This window comes from Salmo salar, chromosome ssa18 (genome assembly GCF_905237065.1).
Source record: "Salmo salar chromosome ssa18, Ssal_v3.1, whole genome shotgun sequence".
In the NCBI taxonomy this organism is placed as follows: Eukaryota; Metazoa; Chordata; class Actinopteri; order Salmoniformes; family Salmonidae; genus Salmo; species Salmo salar.
In genome coordinates, this window is record NC_059459.1 from 55,598,612 (window position 1) to 55,625,608 (window position 26,997).

General features: G+C 43.1%; 1 protein-coding gene across 23 annotated transcripts in view; it reads right to left on the reverse strand.

Annotated features, from left to right (window-relative positions):
* LOC106577504 (ankyrin-2) overlaps window positions 1–26,997 on the reverse strand; it is a 255,844-nt gene that overhangs the window by 84,539 nt on the left and 144,308 nt on the right. For 11 of the 23 annotated variants that reach the window (XM_014155579.2, XM_014155576.2, XM_045701291.1 and 8 more), the window contains exons 1-2: window positions 19,926–20,213; window positions 9,269–9,370 (exon numbers count right to left, since the gene is read on the reverse strand). In XM_014155579.2, the coding sequence (XP_014011054.2) occupies window positions 9,269–9,370; window positions 19,926–20,075 (252 nt within the window). In that variant the 5' untranslated portion in view covers window positions 20,076–20,213. Of the gene's footprint in view, window positions 1–9,268; window positions 9,371–19,925; window positions 20,214–26,997 lie in introns of those variants that run through there. The other 12 variants (XM_045701300.1, XM_045701298.1, XM_045701304.1 and 9 more) reach the window with 3 other exon arrangements.

A 26,997-nucleotide genomic window follows, 5' to 3' on the forward strand; every position in this document is an offset into this window, starting at 1 on the left:
ACAAACCTGTTTAAATAAGGTCCCACAGTTGACTGTGCATGTCAGAGCAAAAACCATTTAGAATAAGGCTGTAACATAAAAACAAAAGAATGTGGAAAAAGTCAAAGGATCTGAATAATTTCCAAAGGGACTGTATGTAAATTTAATATTTCATTTATTATTATTTTTATAAATTAGCAAACATTTCTAAATACAAGCGTTGTTGAATAAATACAGGTAAAATACACTGCATTTCAAACAGTCTAATGAATTCAGGGCTTGTGAAGTTATACTTAGGGTAAATATAAGCCTTCCACAATCATAAGACCCACTAATAATTCAATTATTTAATCAAAATAGTTTAACCTGCTTTTTTCTCTCAATAATCACTGATCTGGCTTTCAAGTCTGTCTATGAAAATGTCATGTTTTGTTACAAATGTAACTAGAACCATGCATAATGCACATTCACTAATAATGACTAACTTAGGCATTATAGAAGACGAACACAGATCTCCTCAACAATCTCTCAAACCCACGTGCTAGTGACTGGCAAACTAATCTTTATATTTCAAGTTTATATTTCAAGCCAACTTGGATCTATTTGCTAGCTAACAAGGTTGAAATGTTTGAAAAGCATGTTAGCCTGCCCACTTAGTTCAGATGTTGAAATCAAGTGGCCTACCTTATTTCTCAGAATGATAACAATTCCTTATATACAAATTCCTTATATAATTGTGTTTTATGATTATTGGACATTTATTTAAAAAAAAAAACAGACTAGACAGCTAGGATAACAGTGCTGCTAGCGGTACGTGATACCCCAATGCCAGCGCGCCACAAACGGAGCATTCATTTTCCAGAATCAATGTTCATTGATACTCTCGTTTTAGTAATGTCTGCTCTGCGCGCAATTTGAGTAGTTGAGACATAAAAAGGGTTTCGTTAGAAAAGTTCTCTCCTCTACTACAGTGAAATAATGTCTCAATGGGCTTTGGTGTCCATATGATTGATTATGTTGGACCAAACCTCAAATGCAAATAGCGTTTTGGAAACCGCTTGTCAGAGAGGACTTCGTTGGCGTGAGAGGCAGGGGGAAGGGGCTTGGTGTGTGTAAACCGTAGAGGAAGAGGCAAAGCGAGAGGTTTCACTCTCGCTAAAATCGGTCCAAAATAAACCAAATGCGTTTATATGGGCTTAGTTTGGACCTAAACTTGTCGCCTGCCTTCCCGCCTTTGGGGGGACAACGACTAGCATTGTTAGGGTGGAGACGTGCATCTCTTCATTATATATAGATCTCTGGTGTACATTTGGAGGTGCGCACAGCACAGAAAGAGCGAAAGAGATGAGACCAAAAATAGAACACGAGAATAAGTGGAAATAAACGCTTCAAAAAACGATTACTTTTTTTTTTTTTTACAAAACCTCAATTCTTGCGATACAGGCATTTGGAATACCGCGGAATTTTTTTAAATTCATTAATTCGATATATCGCCCCAGGGGCGGTCCTGGGGGGGGCAGTGCCCCTGTGACAACAATTTTAATTGTGGCCCCCCTAAATGTGGAGTATGAAATAATTTTTACATAACTAATTTTTGCTATAATTCTTTTTTTACATCCGTTATTAGACAGTGGCAACGCCGAACACTAATGATTATGAACATGGTCTTTTGCCTGCTAATGCCTGCAATGCAGTGAAGAAAACGATACAACAATAACGTCTAATGTAACTGGCCCCTCTAACAGCACAACTGGCCCCAGCTTGGCTCCCCCAGTTGAAATGATCTAGAACCGCCACTGTATCGCCCAGCCCTATGCAAAAGACTCCCGGTCTCACGGTAATTGACCGTTTCACATATAGCATCTCCAGGCCTCCACGCATATGAGCTGCATAAGAGCTGCATACCAGCCGCTGATGCGCGGCTTTGGAACAGCTACATTTAAAAAAGTCTAATAAATCTATTTAATATACACCATCACAATAAAGCCTTATTTATTTTAGTCAGGTCTAAAGAAACATGATATGAAGAAAATGTATTTCAGAATAACAGAATATGAGTTGGCCTACTGTATGTTATCTGGCTATGCTCCATACCATAGGCTGTATGTTGGCTTGTTCATTTAGCTGTGCCATTTAGCTGTGCCATCCTGTGCCATTATTTGATATTATATGATTTTATAATAAGAAGAATAGAATTGAACTTATCTGAAAAAAATAGAAATAATATTTTTCCCATTCCGGAGCGTGTACGCATATGAAGTGGCTATGTTGAGGTTAAAAGGGATAATTCGAAACTAATCCTATACGCTTGATTTACTTGGCAACTATAGTTGTGAATGACACAAACCTTAGAACGTCTTCAAAACATATATTGGCTACATGATGCGGCTATAGGCTAAGTCGCAACAACAAAAAACTTGCGCTCTGTTCCTTGCCTCAGGCTGCACAGCTGTTCTCTCATCAAGTGATCATATTTTAACCTATTCTATTATTCTCAATGTAATCTTGTCTGTACTAATATGTCAAATTAGTTTCATGATCAAATGGGGAGGAACAGGGGCAGGGGAAAAATACATGTCACCTGTATGCACTCGAATTGCGAATGGAGGCCGCGCGCTTTTCCGGCGGACCGTTTTCCAATGACGCCTGGAAGGCTACTTTGGTTTTATAGTGGAGCTGTGCTTAATATGAGCAGCTGAGAAATGAACATAGGAACACTTATTTCACTCCACGCATCAACCACTGCTTGAGGAGCATGATCTCGTTGCGCGACAGGTGATATTCCCCCCAAACTCCGTATGCCATGGGCTCTCCAACCCTGTTCCTGCAGCTACCGAGTGCTTGATTTGGGAAACCAAATGAAATCTGTTCGGGAACATCGATAGTAACATGTTTTCGCAACTAAACATATTTCACTAAACTGTTGACAGACAGACAGCACGCTCGAGAAAAGGAATAAGGGAGAGAGAGGAGGAGAGGGAAATGCATGGTGGTGAGATATTCTGTATAGATAAAAGTAATCTGCCTCCCAATTAATTATGAAAATATAAAGAAAATCCCTATTACTAGGCTATTTAAAATCAAGTACAAATGCACTATAATTGTAGGCTACCTGTAAGCCGCCCTACACAATCAGTGAACCAACAGCATCGCCTAGGTCTATCTCCCATCATGGAATGACATTTTGGAGCGTAGCATAAGGTAACCAGAATGTATAAAGTAACCAGAATGACTCATGACTGCCGGTATGCTGGTAATATGGTCACCGCAACAGCCCTACACCCCATTCGTCCAGGTCCCTGTCACTGTGTGAAGGTCACTGTTCTACTGTTACATTCCAGGAGGGGAGGGGCAGCCGGACTGACCATATGGAAGGAGAGAGGGGGGGGGGGGCATTCGATAAGGGGAGGGTAGAGACCAGAGAGAATGCAGATATAGGAGGACTAGGGTGAAATAGGAAATCAGTGTTTGTGACAGTGGATCTGCATTGTTAGCAACATACTATATCTGACATGGCAATCTGACTTGGTTTATGAAGCAGAACATCTATATCTTCCTGACATTATACAGTAGAGCACTAGCTCAGATCACTGCATCAAAGCACACGCATTCAGATGTGCTGCCAGATGTGAGAAATAGAAAGAGAGAGACAGAGACAGAGTGTGTGTATACTGTATGTGAGCAAGAGAGCGGGGGTGGCTGGCCCCTCACCTTACCTATCTAGATTGCTTTGGCGTTGTGAGGAAAACTGTGTGTGCCTGTCTGTGTCTGTATGGTAGGGTTTAGACACAAAGCCCAAACAACCGCTCACACACACCCCATGGCCATGTGACTGTTGTTTATCAGCTTGACCACCGTGACCATGGTGGTTGTCAAGGCCGGACTATTTACATCCTAGCAGTTGTCTGTGACCCGCGTCAGGGTGCCCCCCCTAGCCCCGCGATGAGGAATGTTAATGGGTTGGAGGAGGAACAGATAATGGTCATGCGCCTCCTAAATTAAGACCCACCAGCCTCTCAGGGGGAGAGGTATGCTCCAGAAATAGGGAATGTAATGGAAAACTACAGTTGAAATCCGAAGTTTTCATACACCTTACTGGCTGACTACACCGCTCGCATCGCATGCACGAGCGTTGCAAAATAAATATAGAAATCTATGTTATTCAATTATTGCACCCACACTGCTCGTGCGCACCAACGAGCATCTGCATTGCCAAGGGCTAAAATAGAAATCAGTTCTATTTCTGATGCAGATCGCGCTGCAAGTCCTGCCTCTCCCATCTCCTCATTGGTTTACAGAAGCAGGTACCCACGTGCCATCTCCACACTGGTTATACCCACGTGGGTGACTGAAAGACAAACGAGGTCAGTGGCGGTAATGCACCTAATTTATGAAAGTTGCCAATCGCAATATAAAGTCTAGAGAAGAAAAAGCCTGTAAGGAAGAGTGATGACTAGAAACGATTCGGTTGACCGTTTTATGTGTGGATTAATTGGCGGAGTAGAGGACCTTGTGCATTTTAGGTAAAATAATAACTCAATGTTTATATCCCAGGACAAATTAGCTAGCAACAGCAAGCTAGATAAATAGAACAAATTAGCTAGCAAGTGCAAGCTAGCTAGCTAAATTGCCATAAATGTTTAATGCTTTTCAACCTGTACCCAAATTAATATAATTGGTTCAAAGTTTGTTTTGATATTTTAACCTGCGTGTCGTGGGTCAGAAGTTTACATACACTCAATTAGTATTTGGTAGCATTGCCTTAAATTGTTGAACTTGGGTCAAATGTTTCGGGTAGCCTTCCACAAGCTTCCACCAATAAGTTGAGTGAATTTTGGCCCATTCCTTCTGACAGAGCTGGTGTAACTGAGTCAGGTTTGTAGGCCTCCTTGCTCGCACACGCTTTTTTAGTTCTGCCCGCAAATTTTCTATTGGATTGAGGTCAGGGCTTTGTGATGGCCACTCCAATACCTTGACTTTGTTGTCCTTAAGCCATTTTGCCACAACTTTGGAAGTATGCTTGGGGTCATTGTCCATTTGGAAGACCAATTTGCGACCAAGCTTTAACTTCCTGACTGATGTCTTGAGATGTTGCATCAATATATCCACATCATTTTCCATTATCATGATGCCATCTACTTTGTGTGCACCAGTCCCTCATGCAGCAAAGCACTCCCACAACATGATGGTGCCACCTCCCGTGCTTCACGGTTGGGATGGTGTTCTTTGGCTTGCAAGCCTCCTCCTTTTTCCTCCAAACATAACGATTGTCATTATGGCCAAACAGTTCTATTTTTGTTTCATCAGACCAGAGGACATTTCTCCAAAAAGTACGATCTTTGTCCCCATGTGCAGTTGCAAACCGTAGTCTGGCTTTTTTATGGCGGTTTTTGAGCAGTGGCTTCTTCCTTGCTGAGCGGCCTTTCAGGTTATGTCGATATAGGACTCGTTTTACTGTGGGTATAGATACTTTTGTACCTGTTTCCTCCAGCATCTTCACAAGGTCCTTTGCTGTTGTTCTGGGATTGATTTGCACTTTTCGCACCAAGGTACGTTCATCTCTAGGAGACAGAACGCGTCTCCTTCCTGAGTCGTATGACGGCTGCGTGGTCCCATGGTGTTATACTTGCGTACTATTGCTTGTACAGATGAACGTGGTACCTTCAGGCGTTTGGAAATTGCTCCCAAGGCTGAACCAGACTTGTGGAGGTCTACAATTTATTGGCTGGCTGATTTCTTTTGATTTATCCATGATGGAGACACTGAATTTTAAGGTAAGCCTTGAAATACATCCACAGGTACACCTCCAATTGACTCAAATGATGTCAATTAGACTATCAGAAACTTCTAAAGCCACAACATCGTTTTCTGGAATTTTCCAAGCTGTTTAAAGGCACAGTAAACTTAGTGTATGTAAACTTCTGACCCACTGGAATTGTGATACAGTGAATTATAAGTGAAATAATTATAAGTGAAATAATCAAATTATTTGTGTCATGCACAAAGTAGATGTCCTAACCCACTTGCGAAAACTATAGTTTGTTAACAAGAAATTTGTGGAGTGGTTGAAAAATGAGTTTTAATGACTCCAACCTAAGTGTATGTAAACATCCGACTTCAACTGTAGCTGTTATAACGCTGGGATGGTCAATAGCAGTAAATCTATGCAAATGTAATTTCTACAAAGGGATATAGTAGACTTTGTCACATCCCACAGATTTAATTAGGAATAGAGGCAGGATATTGAGAGAGCGAGAGAGCGAGAGAGAGAGAGAGAAAGAAGAAGAAGAAGAAAAATGACAGAGGGAAACACCAATGACCTAAACTCACTGATCCATCCCCTCCTGCCAGTGGCCAGTAATTAAAGTGTAGGAGCGAGGAGAGGGACGGAAGCTATACTGTTACACTGGCAATACTAAAGTGCCTATAAGAACATCCAATAGTCAAAGGTATATGAAATACAAATCGTATAGAGAGAAATAGTCCTATAATTCCTATAACTACAACCTAAAACTTCTTACCTGGGAATATTGAAGATGTTAAAAGGAACCACCAGCTTTCATATGTTCTCATGTTCTGAGCAAGGAACTTAAACGTTAGCTTTCTTACATGGCACATATTGCACTTTTACTTTCTTCTCCAACACTTTGTTTTTCCATTATTTAAACCAAATTGAACATGTTTCATTATTTATTTGAGGCTAAATTGATTTTATTGATGTATTATATTAAGTTAAAATAAGTGTTCATTCAGTATTGTTGTAATTGTCATTATTACAAATAAATAAATACATGTTTTTTTTTAAATCAGCCGATTAATCGGTATCGGCTTTTTTTTGGTCCTCCAATAATCGGTATCGGCGTTGAAAAATCATAATCGGTTGACCTCTAATTCATATAGACCCCCAGAAAGAATATGACACCTTTTTCATTTTCTGACAAGCGAGCACATAGATATGGTCATCTTCACGTTTTCGTTAATTCATAGAATGTTTGGGAATTACATATAGTAAGGCATTTGTGAAAATTCTAGAGCAATATAGAGTGGGAAAGCGGCCATGCATTTGGACAATTAATAGACACTGCAGTAAATAAAACCTAATAAAAACATCTGTCTTGTCCAGGACCAGAGTCTACGCTGACTGGTGCGGCATAGCCAATCAGAGCTACAGTAGGCCTATATGCAAATAAGCCATTTGCCACATGGGCCTGCCTTCATTCACTTTCAACTGGACTGTGTGTTTACAGGCAGTTGCAACATCGCGACTTTAGATCATTACAACGCATTCGCCAAAAGCCACAAAATACACCTGAATCGATTCCTGCAAATATGTAAATACCACGGGAGTCCTCTTACATTTGGGAACTTCACAGTCCTATTGATCAAACAACCATGAAAAGGTAGGCTATCCCTCCCTCAGATGCCAACACACATCAAAAATAACAAGATCAACAACTAATGCTAGCCAGAGCGAGATAAGCTAAAATCTAACGAGGGAACATTAGATAAACACTCTCAAACTCTTTAAGCTAGTTGGCCGTCAGAATTGCACTGAAATGATGGGGAATAGTAGCCTGCTCGTCCTTCTGCATCTTGCCTGCCAATGTATGCTTGTCCCAACCCACGTGTTGACTGAATGGGAATTTGCCTGTCTGCCCGCCCATTTGATTGATGCCAAATACATTTCATTGACAGCTAAGAGACTAACTGTGGATAACAGTCATTCAAGTTCAGCATAGCTAGCTAGCAAAGCGATTCACATTTCTTGCTAGCTAACCAAATGACACCTGAATCTCTAGCTGTAGCCAGTGAAAAATCATATGACTTCTTCATTAGCAGCTAATTAGCATTTCATTTTTGGGGGGTAAATACAGACAAATATATAGATAAAAGTCACCTTGTCCTAGAGAGATTTACATGGTTATCATGCCAGGGTAAGCCTACAGGAAACACAGCCCTTATTTTAAGTGTTTCTAAAATCCTCTATGGGAAAAATGCATGGCAAAAAAACCCCGATTGGAACCATTTCCTTGTTTGACTGCTAGGGTTATAATGACTCATACTGTGGTACTCTATTGCAAAATAAACATCAATTCCGTTCTACTTAACTGGGTGTCTCTCATATACACCAATGCAATAGAAGCTGGGTCTGGTCTACTTAGTTCATTGACTTTCATTTTCAATACACTCCTCACCCTTACCTCTTCTCCTCTTGTTTTATCCCTCCTTCCATCTATATACTTAACATTCTGTTTATTTTACCTAAAGGAGACGCATGGTTGATTTACGTGAGGTCAGACTTATAGATTCAGAGTGATGGATTTAGATGTTATTGATTCATTGATTTTTCAATGTTAATATTAGCGGTATTAAAATCCACAGTTTTGGCGTTGATCTTACTAACAGAAACATAGAAGAAAACAAGAAAAATCGAAACTTTGATTTAGCCTGTTTTTTATAAAGGGAAGCACATTGCCATTCCCTGTCCTAGATTTGCTCAGTGAAAGCGATTGTCAGACAAAGCAGTGTTACGTAAAAGTATTGCCTTGTTTAATAATGAACCCTGAATGACAGAGGCTCTCTACTCCTAATGTAATCACGCTGAGAGAACGGCAAAAACGGCACGCTGAGAGAACGGCAAAAACGGCACGCTGAGAGAACGGCAAAAACAGCGCTCAAGGAGACTGGGCCAATCCCTCTCTTAATCTGAGAACAATGTTAATTGTAGAGAGTAGAGTGTAGTGATTAGGAATACAGACAAATAGTCAAATGTTTTGTGTTTAATCCCTAACAGGCCAACCCACACTGATCACATTACACACATTACGTGGTTACCATTGATCCCAAAGATAGTTATTTATTTCAAGTTATTTTTGCTATAGAGTTGAATCAATGTTATGTTTTGGTAGCACACATACGGTACAGTACAGTAAGTCTCATTCCTCCCAATGGACAGAGATAGAACGGCAACCCTCACACCGTAGACAGATTGACATTAGGACTGATGATCAAAGGAGAGATCCCAAGAGCTAAATGAGTTATTGAAGAGAGGGTGTAAGATTGATCGCCTGGGTGACTGAGGAGAGAACTGGCCACCATTTTGCCTCCACAGAGACCCACAGCCACAGAGACCAATGAACAGCACCATCAAGACAAACAAATGACGTGTCCTGTCTACCGTAACTCAGGTTCTGAGTTAACACAAATGTTTTTCTTATTTTTCCTGGCATGTGTGTGTGTGTGTGCGCGCATGTGTGCATGTGTGTGTGCATGTCCACTAGTCTCTTACCTGATTACAGGTGCCTATGTCCACTCCCCCCTTCAGGTACTCTAGAACCTTGTCGATGTTCCCCGCCCTTGCCGCTCGTAAGAAGCTGGTGTTGCTATCCGACTGGAGAAGAACAAACAGAATAAATACATTAGAACAATGTTAGAACCCATTTAGAACAACGTTGGCACAACTTAACCACTGTTTTGAACTGCTTTGAAATAGGTCCGTTTTTATTACTTCTGGAATAGATTGAGTTACTGCTTAGCATACAGCACTCTACCACTTGTTTGAGTGGTGAGACACACTTTAATGCCAATTATGCCAACCTGCACAGGCAACACTACAGCCCCTGAGACTCAAAGACAAACACTAATTAGTCCCTACAGAGCCTGGTGGCAGTGTCACTCATTTTCTGCAGTCATCAACACCTGCACTGAATCAGCATTTTCCAATCTGAGTGAAATAGTGTATAATGTTACACACAGGAATACAACTGAGGACATGTCCTCTACTTTTATTCACTAAGGCAGTGAGTCAACATTTCCCCTCTCGTTCCCAAAACACACCCTGGCACACACATACAGACACAGACCTGCAGAACCACAGCTTCCTCTCTCCTCTGTGAGGAGGTGGTAGAATGTAGTCCCTAAAGTAGTCCTGCCCCTTAACAACCAGCCTGTGCTGGTAACGGGGAACCTGATTGAAGTAGCGTTGTGGCTAGCTATCTCCCAGAGACACTCAGTGAGGGAGACAAGGCCAGAGATAGTTCCAACACGCAGCACAGTCCAAACCCAGACCGAGGATATGCCCACTCCTCTGACCCATTCTGTCACTCATTCACTTACACGGCAGTACAGAGACTCCGGACCCAGAGTTAATACATACTCTGAACTGTAACACAAACTCGAAGCTGTTCATGGTTTAAAACACACTAAAATCTGTAAATGTGGGGAGCACTTTACACTGTATAATGAGAGGGCCGATAAGTAAAGGACAGTGAGAGGAACTCCACTATTATGACTGACTGTATCTGATGTACACTCATTCATAGCCTATGTCATACCTGCTGCATAAGTGAATGCATACGTATGAAGAATTACCGTGCCCCCAGCTACTGATCAATGCTTACAACGTATCTAAAGGCAGTAATGACAGACACATTGTGATGATTTGTCCTGGTTTAACCTGCAGCAGCAGTTCTGTGTGTGGATGCTGCAGAGAACTGCATTGCATCATTCAGACCGGACACAACAATACGCAGCACAACCAAACAGGAGCTAAACCGTGAGACTGAGCAGCAGGATGGCAAGCTGAGCTCTGTTAGCTGAGTGAATACATAGATATATATACAGTACTAGTCAAAACTTTGGATACACCTACTCACCTACTCAAGGGTTTTTCTTTATTTTGACTATTTTTTACATTGTAGAATAAGAGTGACGACTTCAAAACTATGAAATAACACAAATGGAATCTATTATATTTTATATTTGAGATTCTTCAAACAAGCCACGTTTTGCCTTGATGAAAGGTTTGCACACTCTTGGTATTCTCTCAGCCAGCTTCCCCTGGAATGCTTTTCCTACAGTCTTGAAAGAGTTCCCACATATGCTGGGCACTTGTTGGATGCTTTTTCTTCACTCTACGGTCCAATTCATCCCAAACCATTAATGGGGATGAGGTCAGGTGATTGTGTAGGCCAAGTCATCTGATGAAGCACTCCATCACTCTCCTTCTTGGTCAAATAGCCCTTACACAGCCTGGAGGTGTATTGGGTCATTGTCCTGTTAAAAAACAAATGATAGTCCCACTAAGCGCAAACCAGATGGGATGGCGTATCGCTCCAGAATGCTGTGGTAGCCATGCTGGTCAAGTGTGCCTTGAATTATAATTAAATCACTGACAGTGTCACCAGAAAAGCACCCTTACACCATCACACCTCTTCCTCCATACTTCATGGTGAGAACCACACATGTGGAGATCATCCGTTCACCTACTCTGTGTCTCACAAAGACAAGGCGGTTGGAACCAAAAATCTCAAATTTGGACTCATCAGACCAAAGGACAGATTTCCACCAGTCTAATGTCCATTGCTTGTGTTTCTTGGCCCAAGCTAGTCTCTTCTTCTTATTGGTGTCCTTTAGTAGTGGTTTCTTTGCAGCAATTTGACCATGAAGGCCTGATTCATGCAGTCTCATCTGAACAGTTGATGTTGAGATGTGTCTGTTACTTGAACTCTGTGAAGCATTTATTTGGGCTGCAATTTCTGAGGCTGGTAACTCTAATGAACTTATCCTCTGCAGCAGAGGTAACTCTGGGTCTTCCTTTCATGTGGCGGTCCTCATGAGAGACAGTTTCATCATAGCGCTTGATGGTTTTTGCGACTGCACTTTAAATTTTCCGTATTGACTGACCTTCATGTCCGAAAGTAATGATGGACTGTCGTTTCTCTTTGCTTATTTGAGCTGCACTTAATATGGACTTTGTCTTTTACCAAATAGGCCTATCTTCTGTATACCACCCTACCTTGTCACAACACAACTGATTGGCTCAAACGCATTAATAAGGAAATAAATTCCACAAATTAACTTTTAACAAGGCACACCTGTTAATTGAAATGGATTCCAGGTGACTACCAAGAGTGTGCAAAGCTGTCATCAAGCCAAAGGGTGGTACTGTATATAGTGATACAAGCCGACTTCACTGTCTGTAAGTGTGTCTCACACCTCAAATGAGACTAATACCATATCCCAGACTGAGGGGGGGGCTCCTGGGGTCTCCTGGAGACAGCTCAGATGATTTCTCTAGGGAGGGATATCTCTGCTCTATATATCTGACAGACGGAGAAGTCCAGGGGAACAGCTTGTGGGTTGTCCAGCCAGCCCACAGGGGTAGGATGATATTGTTACACCAACCAAATCCCCTTTAATATCAATCCTCTGCACCTTGCATGTTAAAAAGCAGCATTACAGCTCACCTAAGTGAACCACTTCAACATGTAAGAAGTTAATGAATAGCAGCCATTTTGTTTTTATGAATCATATTAAAATGTTTTGCTGAATCACTGTCTCTCTGTACAAACCACATATGGATATCAGAGAAGGGAAGAGTGGTCATCTCAAAGCCGCAATAGGTCACCGTGCACGTGTATACTGACTGAAAGACAGTGTCGGAATTGTACTCAGCTACATTATACAATGGTATCATTAGGCCTACAGAACAGAGGAGTAGAAAAGCCAGATAATATCCCCAGTCAGATTCCTAGCTGCCGAGTCACATTATGCAAGGCAGAGAGGGTGGAGAGATGAGAATGAATTAAGAAAAGAGAGGGTGTTTCATGGCTTTGTGGGTGAATGAACACTCCTACGTGGAGTCGTGATATTAAGGCGAGGTAGAGAGAGGTAGAGAGGTAGAGAGAGAGAGAGAGAGAGAGAGAGAGAGAGAGAGAGAGAGAGAGAGAGAGAGAGAGAGAGAGAAAAACAGAGTGGGAAGGAGGTAACTTACTCAATCAGATATGAAGGTCTTTGGTATTGTGTTCATTCATAAGCCATTCTTTACGGAAACAAAATGAACAAATCTTACTGTGTTACCCTTGATTAATAAATCAAGCGCAGCAGGTTCATACAGGAAACACGAGTGTCGCATCAGCTGATATTGCCTCCAATTAGATTCATCACACTACCTTAATATGGAGGTATATTAGTCGACCAGGTTGCACACACATTCTCTGATGGTCCTTGCTATCCGGAATCCTTGAGACGTCCAACTCTGACGTCACCCCATTGAAGTTGACATTTAAAATGGTTAAGGTATGGGTTAAGTTGAAGGTTAGGGTAGGGGCATCCCAAGGACCCCAGATAGCACTAACCATTCTCTGATGGCTGGCGTGCGTAAGGTACAGTATGTGCTGATGTTCTTGGTGACATGCTATGCTGTAACATGCGTTACTCGCTCCGCATGTCTCTTTCCTGCTTTCCCACCACCCACCACCGCCTCCACCTGTTTGGGCTCTGCTTTGTTTCAGTCAGGGGGATTGGTATAGCATTCCTTGTTCTCTGTCTGCAATTATTATATCTTACCTGATGTATGCTCTGACAGTGAGGAGCAAATCCTTCGACCTTAAAGGGCAATTCCATCCCTTTTCAAACTCATTTCATTATCTCCAGCACACCAGTGTCTATGTGATAATGGCACATTTCTACGTTTTGTAGAAGAAAAAAATATAAAGTTAAAAAGTTCTACCCGATGACCTCATCAAAAGTTAAAACATTTTAAAAACAGTGATTTTCAAACACTACCCTCCCTCTGGCTAGAAAGTTGTTGCAGGGTTTGAGAAAAAAATCCTACCTCATGTCACAGAGAAGCATTTTTTATGACCTTTCTTCTAATCTTTTTAACCACAGATCATAGAAATGTGCTGTTTTTACATACAGTATGTAGATAGATACTGGTTTGGGTGCTGGAAATAATGAATAGGAGGTTGAAAAGTGGCGGAATTGCACTTTTAAACATGATCTAATGTCGTCTAGCCAGTAGGCCTATGCTTTAGTCTAGATGTCTACAGTACCATTTGTACTATTTTCTACATTGTAGAATAATAGTGAAGACATCAAAACTATGAAATAACACATATGGAATCATGTAGAAACCAAAAAAAGTGTTAAACAAAACAAAATATATTTCATATTTGAGATTCTTCAAAGTAGCCACCCTTTGCCTTGATGACAGCTTTGCACACTCTTGGCATTCTCTCAACCAGCTTCACCTGTAATGCTTTTCCAACAGTCTTGAAGGAGTGCTGATCACTTGTTGGCTGCTTTTCCTTCACTCTGCGGTCCAACTCATCCTAAACCATCTCAATTGGGTTGAGGTCGGGTGATTGTGGAGGCCAGGTAATCTGATGCAGCACTCCATCACTCTCCTTGGTCAAAAAGCCCTTACACATGTATGTTTTTGGTAATTGTCCTGTTGAAAAACATATGATAGTCCCACTAAGCGCAAACCAGATGGGATGGCGTATCGCTGCAAAATGCTGTGGTAGCCATGCTGGTTAAGTATGCCTTGAATTTTAAATAAATCACTGACAGTGTCCCCTGCAAAGCACCCCCACACCATCACACCCCCTCCTCCATGATTCACAGTGGGAACCACACATGTGGAGATCATCCGTTCACCTACTCTGCGTCTGACAAAGACAAGGCGGTTGGAACCAAAACTCATCAGACCAAAGGACTGATTTACACCATTCTAATTGCTTGTGTTTCTTGGCCCACGCAAGTCTCTTCTTCTTATTGGTGTCCTTTAGTAGTGGTTTCTTTGCAGCAATTCAACCATGAAGACCTGATTCACACAGTCTCCTCTGAACAGTTGATGTTGAGATGTGTCTGTTACTTAAAATCAGTGAAGCATATATTTGGGCTGCAATTTCTGAGGCTGGTAACTCTAATGAACTTATCCTCTGCAGCAGTGGTAACTCTGGGTCTTCCTTTCCTGTGGCGGTCCTCATCAGAGAGGAGTAGTTGTATACTGTATATCACTGGGAATTTAAACCGAACCCGTGAAGCGTGACATCAGATTACAGACCATGTCATTTCAGTTTCAAAAGCCTCCCTAAACTGAGATTGCATAAAACAATAATTTACACATAGTAGAATGTGTGTGGAGAATTTACAGTATAAATAAAGTAAATATTATATCCCAAGACAACCGTCCAACGACCAATGCTGTTGGAAATATCCTCGGCCCTCCCAGTTACCATGGAGACAAGCGACCCTGCCTCTCTTGGTAACCATGACAACTGTTTTTTTTTTCTCTCTCTCTCTCTATTTCTCTCTCTGGGGTGCGGTGTAACCTAAGAGTTCACACATAGCTCATTTAACTGCTTTATTTTACCATAAGAGCCATTTTTCAGACTTGTAATGTGGCAAACTCACTCAACATTACACCAGTGCTGATAGGGGAAGTACAGGATTGTAACAAGCTCAGCAACCTCATGTGTGATACAGACGTACCTAGGCACTAACCTAACCTGGTCCCCTCTACCAAAGATAGAACATCTCCGCCGTGTGTGTGTGTCACCGCACTGCCCTAAGCCACAACCACTACAGCATAGCGTGATTGAGTCGTCGCCCTTAAAAAACCCTCCTAACACGCATCACGTGCTCCACAGGCTCTTACAGGAATTTTATCATTCTCACACATGCACGGAAACACAGACACACACACACACACACACATACACAAACACACACACACACACACACACACTGTGACACACGCTTATTCACAGATAAGGCAACTGTACCCTTGTCTTTTGCTGGTGTCCAAAATCCCACACTCCAACGGAACAACACCTTCTATTCTTGGACATTATGACAGCCTATCATATCAACAGACAACAGTGTTTACTGGGTATCTGTTTTACACAGCAACCATGTCACACCACTGGTGCCTAGGACTCAGAGACTGGCGTCAATGTTAACATTTCATTCATTAACGCCAAGTTCGCCAACTGTGTGTGTGTGTGTGTGTGTGTGTGTGTGTGTGTGTGTGTGTGTGTGTGTGTGTGTGTGTGTGTGTGTGTGTGCGTGTGTGCGTGTGCGTGTGTGTGTGTGTGTGTGTGCGTGTGTGTGTTCCGTGTGTGTGCCTTTTGTGCGTTCGTGTGGGCATGCATGTGTGTGTGTATTTTACATTAAACCCTCATTTGGGCTGCTTGGCATGCATAGCCAATATATGCGCAGACATACTGTAACTAATTACTATGTCATCACATTCAACTGGACTGCAGTATCCATGGAACCTTGATCGTTACCACCACATACAGTGAGTTCAGCTTTTGATACCCTATGATTATCGGAAACCATCGGACTTCATCACACATGAGGCTTCGAAATGGAATTCTATCAAACCTCATTTGACTCAATGAAAAACAAGGAAACATTCAATAAGAAGCTGTAGATTATGATAACATGAACTCACCACATATTCAAAGGCTTCAAGATCAAGGTGACATAATGGAAGCATTCGGTTTGATGTATTGGCTAGGATCTCCTGTCTTCTGTAATTAGTTGTTTCTGCATGTTGTGGGATGTTACCTTCTCCGTGATTGGTTCATCCTGGGAGTCCCCCTCATTAGCAATCAGTGTCATCAACATCAGCTGGGCCAAACATTTTTGGGCCATTGCCAAAACAGGATATAGCTGGCCGCCAGAGCCTCTCGGCCAGCCATGGCTCTCCCTGAGGACTCATTCGCATATTGTAAATCAGCACTAGGCCCAGCTTCGTTAGGGACACTACATTTAGACTTACTATAAATTCACCAGTAGAGGCTAATGCTTTCACTGAGGCTTGACAGATTGAGGCAAGATAGTTTGTGTTGCTGACCGAGAAAACCATGAAAAATATTGTAGGGGAGGGTAAACAACATACAATATTTTATTAAAAGCACAAGGATGCTGTATTGTAGCTTGCAGGGCTAACAAAGCCTTGCTATACGCCACTGAAGGATAACCTATAAACCACATTTCTGATTTAGAATGACATATTGCTAGCTATTTCAAGGACAAAACACTTTGTACAGATGGTGTGAAGAGCAGAAAAAAACCATCAGAATGTGTACTAAAGATTCCACAGTCCACTTAGTGACAAAGAGCGTGAGAGCTAACTGTCAGGGGTGAAAGGTCAGGGGTCAAGTTGAAGGCATAGGTCGTGTCCCCCTGCGCAGACGTTGCATGCATCAAGCAATGGGTGCGTGCCATGTCATCAACTGTGCCGTTGGGCACCAGATTGCTATAACATATGATGTGGTTAGTTGATACATAAAATACCTATCCAGGCATTGTAAGATCTGGCATGCGCTAGCAACACGACCCTGCTCTTAGCTAACACCACCCACTGTTTAAAATAGTCCAAGTTCTCAAAAACAGTAGGCGTAGTCAGAGAGAGCAGACCTTTGCTGTCAGCGTGGTTAACTATAACAGGAACACTCTGAATGAGTACAAACACACACTCACACATGCCAAACACAGACATACTACACACACATCACTGTCTTTCTGGGCGTTTAAAAGGAATTTGCATTCCGATGCAGCATTAAAAATGTCCGCTAATGAAAATGGCACCAGGGGATGATACCGGGGCCCTCTGGAGATTATGGCCCCTGATAAAACATAAACAACGTGCATACTATACACAAACTTGCACAAACACACCAGGCTACACTCTTACTAGGGTTGTGCCGAGTAGTCGGCCAAAACAAGCATCGTAACGGATATGGGCAAGTTTCTGGATACAATTATGATCCAAGCATCTTTCTCATGTCAGTCAGTCACAGAATTTCTAAACCATACGGTACTGCCGTTGAGTCAGTCATGTGAGCGGTCTAAGTACCTCAACTGGCTAGTTTGCCTGTCTGTAAAAAAAAAGGGTGGGCAGTATGTTGCTTTGATTGGATAGAGTGAAGCTTTATTTGTCCATCCACTCATAATTTCACCCGATCACTTTTCCTCGCATGTTTTCAGTCTGATCATTTAGATTGCTACTGCCTGCTACTATGATAAATCACATGTCGAGGACGTTTGCTATCAAGCTATCAATGTGCATTATATCTAACAAGTGTGGCAAGGGTAGGAAAAATATGAAATGCTAATGTGCATTCTGAGTGAGTGACAGCAAACTGCCCACTGCAAGTTGAGGACACACAGACACAGACACTATGCATTTGGGGCAGGTAGCGTTCTCCTGGCATCCGCCAAACCCAGATTTCTCCGTCAGACTGCCAGATGGTGAAGTGCGATTCATCACTCTGGAAAACGCATTTCCACTGATCCAGACTCCAATGGTGGCGAGCTTTACACCACTCCAGCTGACGCTTGGCATTGAGCATGGTGATCTTATTTTATGAAGCTCCCGACGAACAGTTCTTGTGCTGACGTTAATACCAGAGGCAGTTTGGAACTCGGGAGTAAGTGTTGCAACTGAGGACAGACAATTGTTACGCGCTACGCGCTTCAGCACCAAGCGGTCCCGTTCCGTGAGCTTGTGTGGCCTACCACTTCACGGCTGAACCGTTGTTGCTCCTAGACGTTTCCACTTCACAATAACAGCACTTACAGCTGACCGGGGCAGCTCTAGCAGGGCATAAATTTGACAAACTGAAATGTTGGAAAGGTGGCATCCTATGATGGTGCCACGTTGAAAGTCACTGAGCTCTTCAGTAAGGCCATTTTACTGCCAATGTTTGTCTATGGAGATCGCATGGCTGTGTGCTCGATTTTATACACCTGTCAGCAACGGGTGTGGCTGAAATAGATGAATCCGCTAATTTGAAGGGGTGTCCACATACTTTTGTATATATAGTTTATTTTGCCAACATCTATTTAGGCATATTAAAACACTTCTGTTTATTCCAATTACGAGTATCATCCGATCTACGATTACTAAACACGAGTATGGCCATGTCGGCACACCCCTAACTCTTACAGTACTCCTCTAAGTCACACCATGTCCTTTATCTCAGCAGGCATGGTATGAGTGTGGAGTGTAAGTTGAGTGTGATGTGAGGTGATAGGAGGAGACACTCCAGGGGAATTATGAATGTACTGGTCATTGGTCTAGAAATGAGTGGGATATTGAACTCAAATGCAGCTAGCACAGAGGAGTACATTACACTGTACTGTAGGGATGGATGGAAATCAATAACAATTATGGAAATACTAGGTCTCAAAATAAAATGCCGGGCTCACAAACAAATAAATTGTACATTAAAAGAACTGCCTTTAGCAGTTTCGCATACCTTTAGCACAAATAGCGCTCTCTTTCTCCCTCCCTCCCTCCCTCTCTCCCACAATCCTCCTATTAATCATTCATTACATACTGGACATAAATGGATTCTCACATTCTCCAAAGCAATTTATTTAGCCTGCTTTCACGCGCCTTTCACATATTATAATTGTTTTGACGAAAATAGTGCTGAGTCAGAAAACATGGGGGGGGGGTCAATATCCCCCTTTCAGAATTATGTTTTTTCTCTCTTACAGCTTCATCCTCTCTTACCCAGGTATAGATGTTCAGGGCTCTCTCTATCTCTCCCTTTCCAGGCAATGATTCTCTGCTGGTAGAAGAGTCACTATGAGTCGCTAAGAGTCGCTAGGTCATCTGAGTCACAACGTCCTCACAGGCAGCTCTGTTTAATTACAGATCGGTCCGGTACCGCTCTCTCACACCTGTGGATGCTTCATATGACCCACTCTGTATGACACAGCTGCCTAGACTTATCTGGCCTGGCACTGGCTTTATTTTTGTATCCCATCCCTTGGTTGACCTCTTTGATGTGGCAAAGCCTTTGAGCATAGCAGGATTGGTCCGATTTTCTTTCCCTGGGGGAAGGTGATTTGAAGTAACTGTTTCCTCTTTGGTGAGTACTTTCAATATGCTGTAAACTGTAAACACTGTAAACAACTACACCACACTATTCCCCACCTCAGTATAATGGAGGGGAGAATATTACTATAAAAAACACAACAAGGTTAGTCAAGGGGTTTACCCGAGGGGGGAAAAACATACAAGAGCTATTTTGGACTGGAGACCCAAGGCAGGAGTGGCATGGAATATCACACCTTAAATTCTTCTAACACACCTCTGAAATGTTATGCCTAAGTTATGCCCCAAGTCTTACCAGTATTTGGGGTTCTGGCTCAGGCTCAGGATGTTGTTCAAAGCAGTAGTAGTCTGACTCTGGTAGAGCATGGTCCATCTTGGGTTGACTCCCATTGGCTTTCAAACCCTTCTCAGCCTCACACACCTTACACATTGCTGCGTTGCCCATGGCAACCGCTAGTCACAATCCCAGTGTCTGCGAAGCCAGGCGTCATCAAATGTAAACAAACCAACAAAAGCTGGTAAAGTTGCTCTAGTAATTCCACAAAAGAAATACAGTCCTGTATCTTTTTTTCCCCCATCCACCCCTCCTCCACCCCTAAAGCGCTAACGGCTGGAGGCTACCATCCACAGGTGGGCTAAGATGCTACCTTTTGCCCAGCAAACCCACTCTGCCTGTCAGCCTCGCCAGCTTTCCTTGTCCCCCTCTAGGAGCACCATCTACTTCTGCCTCTAAGCGCTAACACTGGCCCATTGCTAATTCCAGCTATATTTACACCCACCAGCCTAGATATGCATGGGAACGAGGGTGGTCCGACCGAACGGCGGGAGGGTGTTGTGCCAAAACAGACGAGGGGGTGGGGGAGGTACAGTAGCCCCCTGGTTGCTCTGGAATGCCGTCTCATGGAGGTCAGAGGCAGGGTTAGCCCTGGCGATGAGGGCTTTTATCACGCTGAGGGTGACCATGACTTAGTGCGTGGTGCTGACTTAACCTGATGTCATGAAGGGGGGGTGGGGAAAGGTTATAACTCTCAACTTCTCCAGTCGGAGAGCTAGTATGAACTTCAGCAGTTACACAATAGCTATTTAAATGTATTGTGTTGTGTGAATCTTGTCCTCTGTGTGTCACAGCGAAGCCTACAGCACTGATTATTGATTGGGTGAAGCTGGGCGGCAAATTAAAGGCAGAGCCAGATCTTTTTATTGAATTGATCTCGCTCTCAGGGTTCAGGATTTGTAATTCATTCACCCCCAGATCCACCACAGTGACTGATCTCAGCTGAGAGAGGCCTAACTAGGTGTTCGTCAGATCTTTTGTGAGCTTGTCTCATTTGAGATGCTACTCAGCTGCATTTCAAGATTTGTGTGTGTGTGTGTGTGTGTGTGTGTGTGTGTGTGTGTGTGTGTGTGTGTGTGTGTGTCAGTGATCCTGTATGGGTTCTGTAAATGTGAGGTAAATGTACCCGTTCTCTCTGGTCTGAACATGTGACTTGGCATTGTGACGGTACAAACAATGCCCACCCTGTTTCAAAATGTCGGCCAAATATTTCTCATTCACTGGAATATGTTAGCCCATGCAGGGAGTAAACACACTTCATTGTAAAGAACCACACAACCATGGAAAACTATTCTCTAAGAATGAATGAATAAATTAACAAAAAAAATGAAGCAATTTCAGACCTTTTACTGCAGGGCAATTATCAGACTCAAAAGTCTGGAAGCATATTGTGTAAACGTGTGAAGAGAGGGCAATTAAATAGTTTCAACCACTTTCAACAAACTGAGGAGAAGCATCCAACTGCAGAGAGCGTTAACGAGCCATACAAATAAGTTACTCAAACCAGAAGTACAGACTACTTCAGAGATTCTTCGAAGTCTATTTCTGCAGAGTCACCCCCATCGTCTATAAAACATTAATATGATCGGACCATTAATATCCCTCTCTAAGCCTTCTCACACCCCCTCACACACACACAACCCCATCACACACACTTCACTATGGGTTAGACCAATCACTATAGACCAGACACAAATAATGTGGAGACGAGACCTTCCATTAAAAATGGCAAGTATAATCGAATAACAATGAATTAGCCCGATTAACCTTATCCTCCAGGTAATTTACTCATGTCTCCTTCAATTGTGTTTTTAATGCTTGCATGCCTGCATTGTCTCCCAACAAACACATTCTCTTAGTTTGCCCAATGGGTGACAATGTTATTAATATGGTGTATCAGAGATCCAGACCTCGCCCCTAAACACATGCATCACAAGAGATAGGAACCAAACAACCCCTTCCCCCTTCCCCCACTAACCCAATCACTTCCTACCCTGTTTAACCCCTCCTACTACTCAATATCAAACCCCCCACCCCCTAATTCCCAACCCATCCAATTCCACCACTGGCGCCTCCATCTAAAGGATATTTTGTTTCAATTTCCCTCAGTACTACAGCTGAGATGAATATGTAATCCTGTGGGCTGAGCAGACAACAACCAGCTTAAATCTGTGGTAAAATCAAATCAAACTTTATTTATCACCTGCGCCGAATACAACATGTGTAGACCTTACTGTAAAATGCTTACTTACAAGCCGTTAACCAACAGTGCAGTTCAAAAAAGAGTTAAGAAAATATTTACCAAATAAACTAAAGTAAAAAATAATAAAAAAGTACCACAATAAAATAACAATAACGAGGCTATATACAGTACAGGGGGTACCGGTACCGAGTCAATGTGTGGGGGTACAGGTTAGTCGAGGTAATTTGTACATGTAGGTAGGGGTGAAGTGACTGTGCATAGATAATAAACAGCGAGTAGCAGCAGTGTAAAAAACAAATGGGGGGGTGTCAATGTAAATAATCCGGTGGTCATTTGATTAGTGATGTACCGGGCCGTACGCACTGCCCTCTGTAGCACCTTACAGTCAAATGTCGAGCAGTTACCATACCAGGCGGTGATGCAACCAGTCAGGATGCTCTCGATGGTGCAGCTGTAGAACGTTTTGAGGAGCTGGGGAACCATGCCAAATCTTTTCAGTCTCCTGAGGGGGAAAAGTTGTTGTTGTGCCCTCTTCACGACTGACTTGGTGTGTTTGGACCATGATCGTTTGTTGGTGATGTGGACACCAAGGAACTTGAAAATCTCAACCCGCTCCACTACAGCCCCGTCGATGTTAATGGGGGCCTGTTCAACCCGCCTTTTCCTGTAGTCCACGATCAGCTCCTTTGTCTTGCTCACAGTGAGGGAGAGGTTGTTGCTGGTCTCTGAGGTCTCTGACCTCCTTCCTATAGGCTGTCTCATCGTTGTCGGTAATCAGGCCTACCACTATTGTGCGCGAGTCACTGGTACTTCCTGCTTTAGTTTTTGCTTGTAAGCAAGAATCAGGAGGATAGAATTATGGTCAGATTTGCCAAATGGAGGGCAGGGGAGATCTTTGTATGCATTTCAGCATGTGGAGTAAAGGTGGTCTAGAGTTTTTTTCCCTGTGATTGCACATGTGACATGCTGGTAGAAATGAGGTAAAATGGATTTAAGTTTTCCTCCATTAAAGTCCCCGGCTCTATATTATCCATGTCGTCGTTCAGCCACAACTCGGTGAAGATATTACAGTTTATAATGTGCCGTTGGCAGTATAATCTTGATCATAGGTAATCTATTTTATTTTCCAATGATTGCACGTTGGCCAATAGAACTGATGGCAGTGGGAGTTTAATCACTCGCCTATGAATTTTCATAAGACAGCCTGACCTCCGCCCCCTTTTTCTCCGTCTTTTCATCACGCAAATTACGGGGATTTGGGCCTGTTCCCGAGAAAGCAGTATATGCTTTGCGTCGGGCTTGTTGAAAATAAAGATTATGCTTCCAGTTCGAGGTGGGTAATCGCTGTTCTGATGTCCAGAAGTTTTTTTCAGTCATAAGAGACAGTAGCAGCAACATTATGTACAAATTAAGTAAAAAAATAAGTTACAAACAACGCAAAAAAACTAACAAAATAGCACAGTTGGTTAGGAGGATGTAAAACGTCAGCCATCCCCTCCGGTGCCATTCTAAACCATAAGACCCGGTTGCAGGGATGAGATGTTTTACAGTGCACTCAAAGGGGCTGCTGTTTTTATGCTGTATAGGAATGTAGTATTGTGTTGTAGTCTTTTGAGGGTTTACTGTACTGACAGAGACTACGTACATACCCCAACCAGAAGCCTTGGATTACAGGCAACATCCGCACTGAGCTAAAGGGTAGAGCTGCCGCTTTCAAGGAGCAGGACTCTAACCCGGAAGCTTATAACAAATCCCGCTATGCCTTCCGACGAACCATCAAACAGGCAAAGCTTCAATACAGGACTAAGATCGAATCGTACTACACCGGCGTTGACGATCATGAGATGTGGCAGGGCTTACAAACTATTACAGACTACAAAGGGAAGCACAGCCGAGAGCTGTTCATTGACACAATCCTACCAGACGAGCTGAATTACTTCGATGCTCGCTTCGAGGCAAGTAACACTGAAACATGCATGAGAGCATCAGCTGTTCCGGACAACTGTGTGATCACTCTCTCCGCAGCCAATGTGAGTAAGACCTTTAAACAGGTCAACATTCACAAGGCCGCAGGGCTTACCAGGACGTGTACTCCGAGCATGCACTGACAAACTGGCAAGTGTCTTTCCTGACATTTTCAATCTCTCCCTGTCTGAATCTGTAATACCAACATGTTTCAAACAAAGCACCATACTCCCTGTGCGTAAGAACACTAAGGTAACCTTCCTGAATTACTACCGACCCGTAGCACTCACGTCTGTAGCCATGAAGTGCTTTGAAAGGCTGGTCATGGCTCACATTAACACCATTATCCCAGAAACCCTAGACCCACTCCAATTTGCATACCGCCCCAACAGATCTACAGATGATGCAATCTATATTGCACTCCACACTGCCCTTTCACACCTAAACAAAAGGAACACCTATGTGAGAATGCTATTCATTGACTACAGCTCAGCGTTCAACACCATAGTGCCCTCAAAGCTCAGCACTAAGCTACGGACCCTGGGACTAAACACCTCCCTCTGCAACTGGATCCTGGACTTCCTGACGGGTTGTCCTCAGTTGGTAACAACACATCCGCCATGCTGATCCTCAACACGGGGTCCCTCAGGGGTGCTTGCTCAGTCACCTCCTGTACTCCCTGTTCACTCATGACTGCATGACCAGAAACGACTCCAACACCATCATTAAGTTTGCCGATGACACAATAGTGGTAGGCCTGATCACTGACAACAATGAGACAGCCTATAGGGAGGAGGTCAGAGACCTGGCTGTGTTGTGCCAGGACAACAACCTCTCCCTCAACGTGATCAAAACAAAGGAGATGATTGTGCACTACAGGAAAAGGAGGACTAAGCACGTCCCCATTCTCATCGATGGGGCTCTAGTGGAGCAGGTTGAGAGCTTCAAGTTCCTTGGTGTCCACATCACCAACTAACTAACATGGTCCAAAAACAAGAAGACAGTCGTGAAGAGGGCAAGACAAAACCTATTCCCCCTCAGGAGACTGAAAATATTTGGCATGGGTCCTCAGATCCTCAAAAGGTTTCACAGCTGCACCATCGAGAGCATCCTGACGGGTTGCATCACTGCCTGGTATGGCAACTGCTCGGCCTCTGACCGCAAGTCACTACAGAGGGTAGTGCGTATGGCCTAGTACATCACTGGGGCCAAGCTTCCTGCCATCCAGGATCTCTATACCAGGCGTGTCAGAGGAAGGCCCTAAAAATTGTCAAAGACTTCAGCCACCCTAGTCATAGAATGTTCTCTCTGCTACCGCACAGCAAGCGGTACCGGAGCACCAAGTCTAGGTCCAAGAGGCTTCTAAACAGCTTCTATCCCCAAGCCATAAGACTCTTGAACATCTAATCAAATGGCTACCCAGACTATTTTCATTGTCCCCCCCCCCCTTTTACAATGCTACTACTCTCTGTTATTATCTATGCATAGTCACTTTAATAACTCTACCTACATGTACATATTACCTCAATTACCTCCACTAACCGGTGCCCCGCACACTGACTCTGTACCGTTACCCCCTGTATATAGCCTCGCTATTGTTATTTTACTGCTGTTCTGCAATTATTTGTTACTTTTATTTATTTTGGGAGGGTATTTTTCTTAAAACTGCATTGTTGGTTAAGGGCTTGTAAGCAAGCATGTGACAAATAACATTTGATTTGATTTGACAAACAGAGAAGAGGAGAAAGCTTGTTAAAAGTAGGGGCGTAGGGCTCTGGGCTAGGGGTTGCACTCTGACCAAAAATCTTATCACCCAATTAGAGTCGCATTAGCAGATGGGTGGGTGTGGTCGGGGTGGGCTAGCTCGGGAAAAAGGGCCTCTTCCAGTTTAGCTAGAAGGGGATGGGCAAGATGAATGCAATTAGGATTCTCAATGGACATGTCTGGCTACTGAGCAAACAGGTCAACACATGCCAAACTGCTTGTCAAACGGGAGATGCTGCACAGTGTGGGGTAGTGCACTCTGACGCTCTGTGGAGGACACTGATGTAATATTCAACATGTTGTATGTGGTATCTTTCCACATGGCTGTGTATCCATAAGTACCACTCAGACACACTTGACATACAGCACCAGTCAAAAGTTTGAACACACCTACTCATTCAAGGGTTTTTCTTTATTTTACTATTTTCTACATTGTAGAATAATAGTGAAGACATAAAAACTATGAAATAACACATATGGAATCATGTAGTAACCAAAAAAGTGTTAAATCAAAATATATTTTAGATTTTAGATTATTCAAAGTAGCCACCCTTTGCCTTGATGAAAGCTTTGCACACTCTTGGCATTCTCTCAACCAGCTTCACCTGGAATGCTTGGAGTTCCCATATATGCTGAGAACTTGTTGGTTGCTTTTCCTTCACTCTGCGGTCCAACTCATCCCAAACCATCTCAATTGGGTTGAGGTCGGGTGATTTTGGAGGCCAGGTCATCTGATGCAGCACTCCATCACTTTCCTTCTTGGTCAAATAGCTCTTACACAGCCTGGAGGTGTGTTGGGTCATTATCCTGTTGAAAAACAAATGATAGTCCCACTAAGCGCAAACCAGATGGGATGGCGTATCACTCCGGAATGCTGTGGTAGTCATGCTGGTTAAGTGTACCTTGAATTCTAAATAAATCACACACAATGTCACCAGCAAAGCACCCCCACACCAAAACACCTCCTCCTCCATGCTTCACGGTGAAAACTACACATGCGCAGAGCATCCGTTTGCCTACTCTACATCTCACAAAGACAAGGCAGTTGGAACCAAAAATCTCCTATTTGGACTCATCAGACCAAGTGTAACGCCCTGGCCA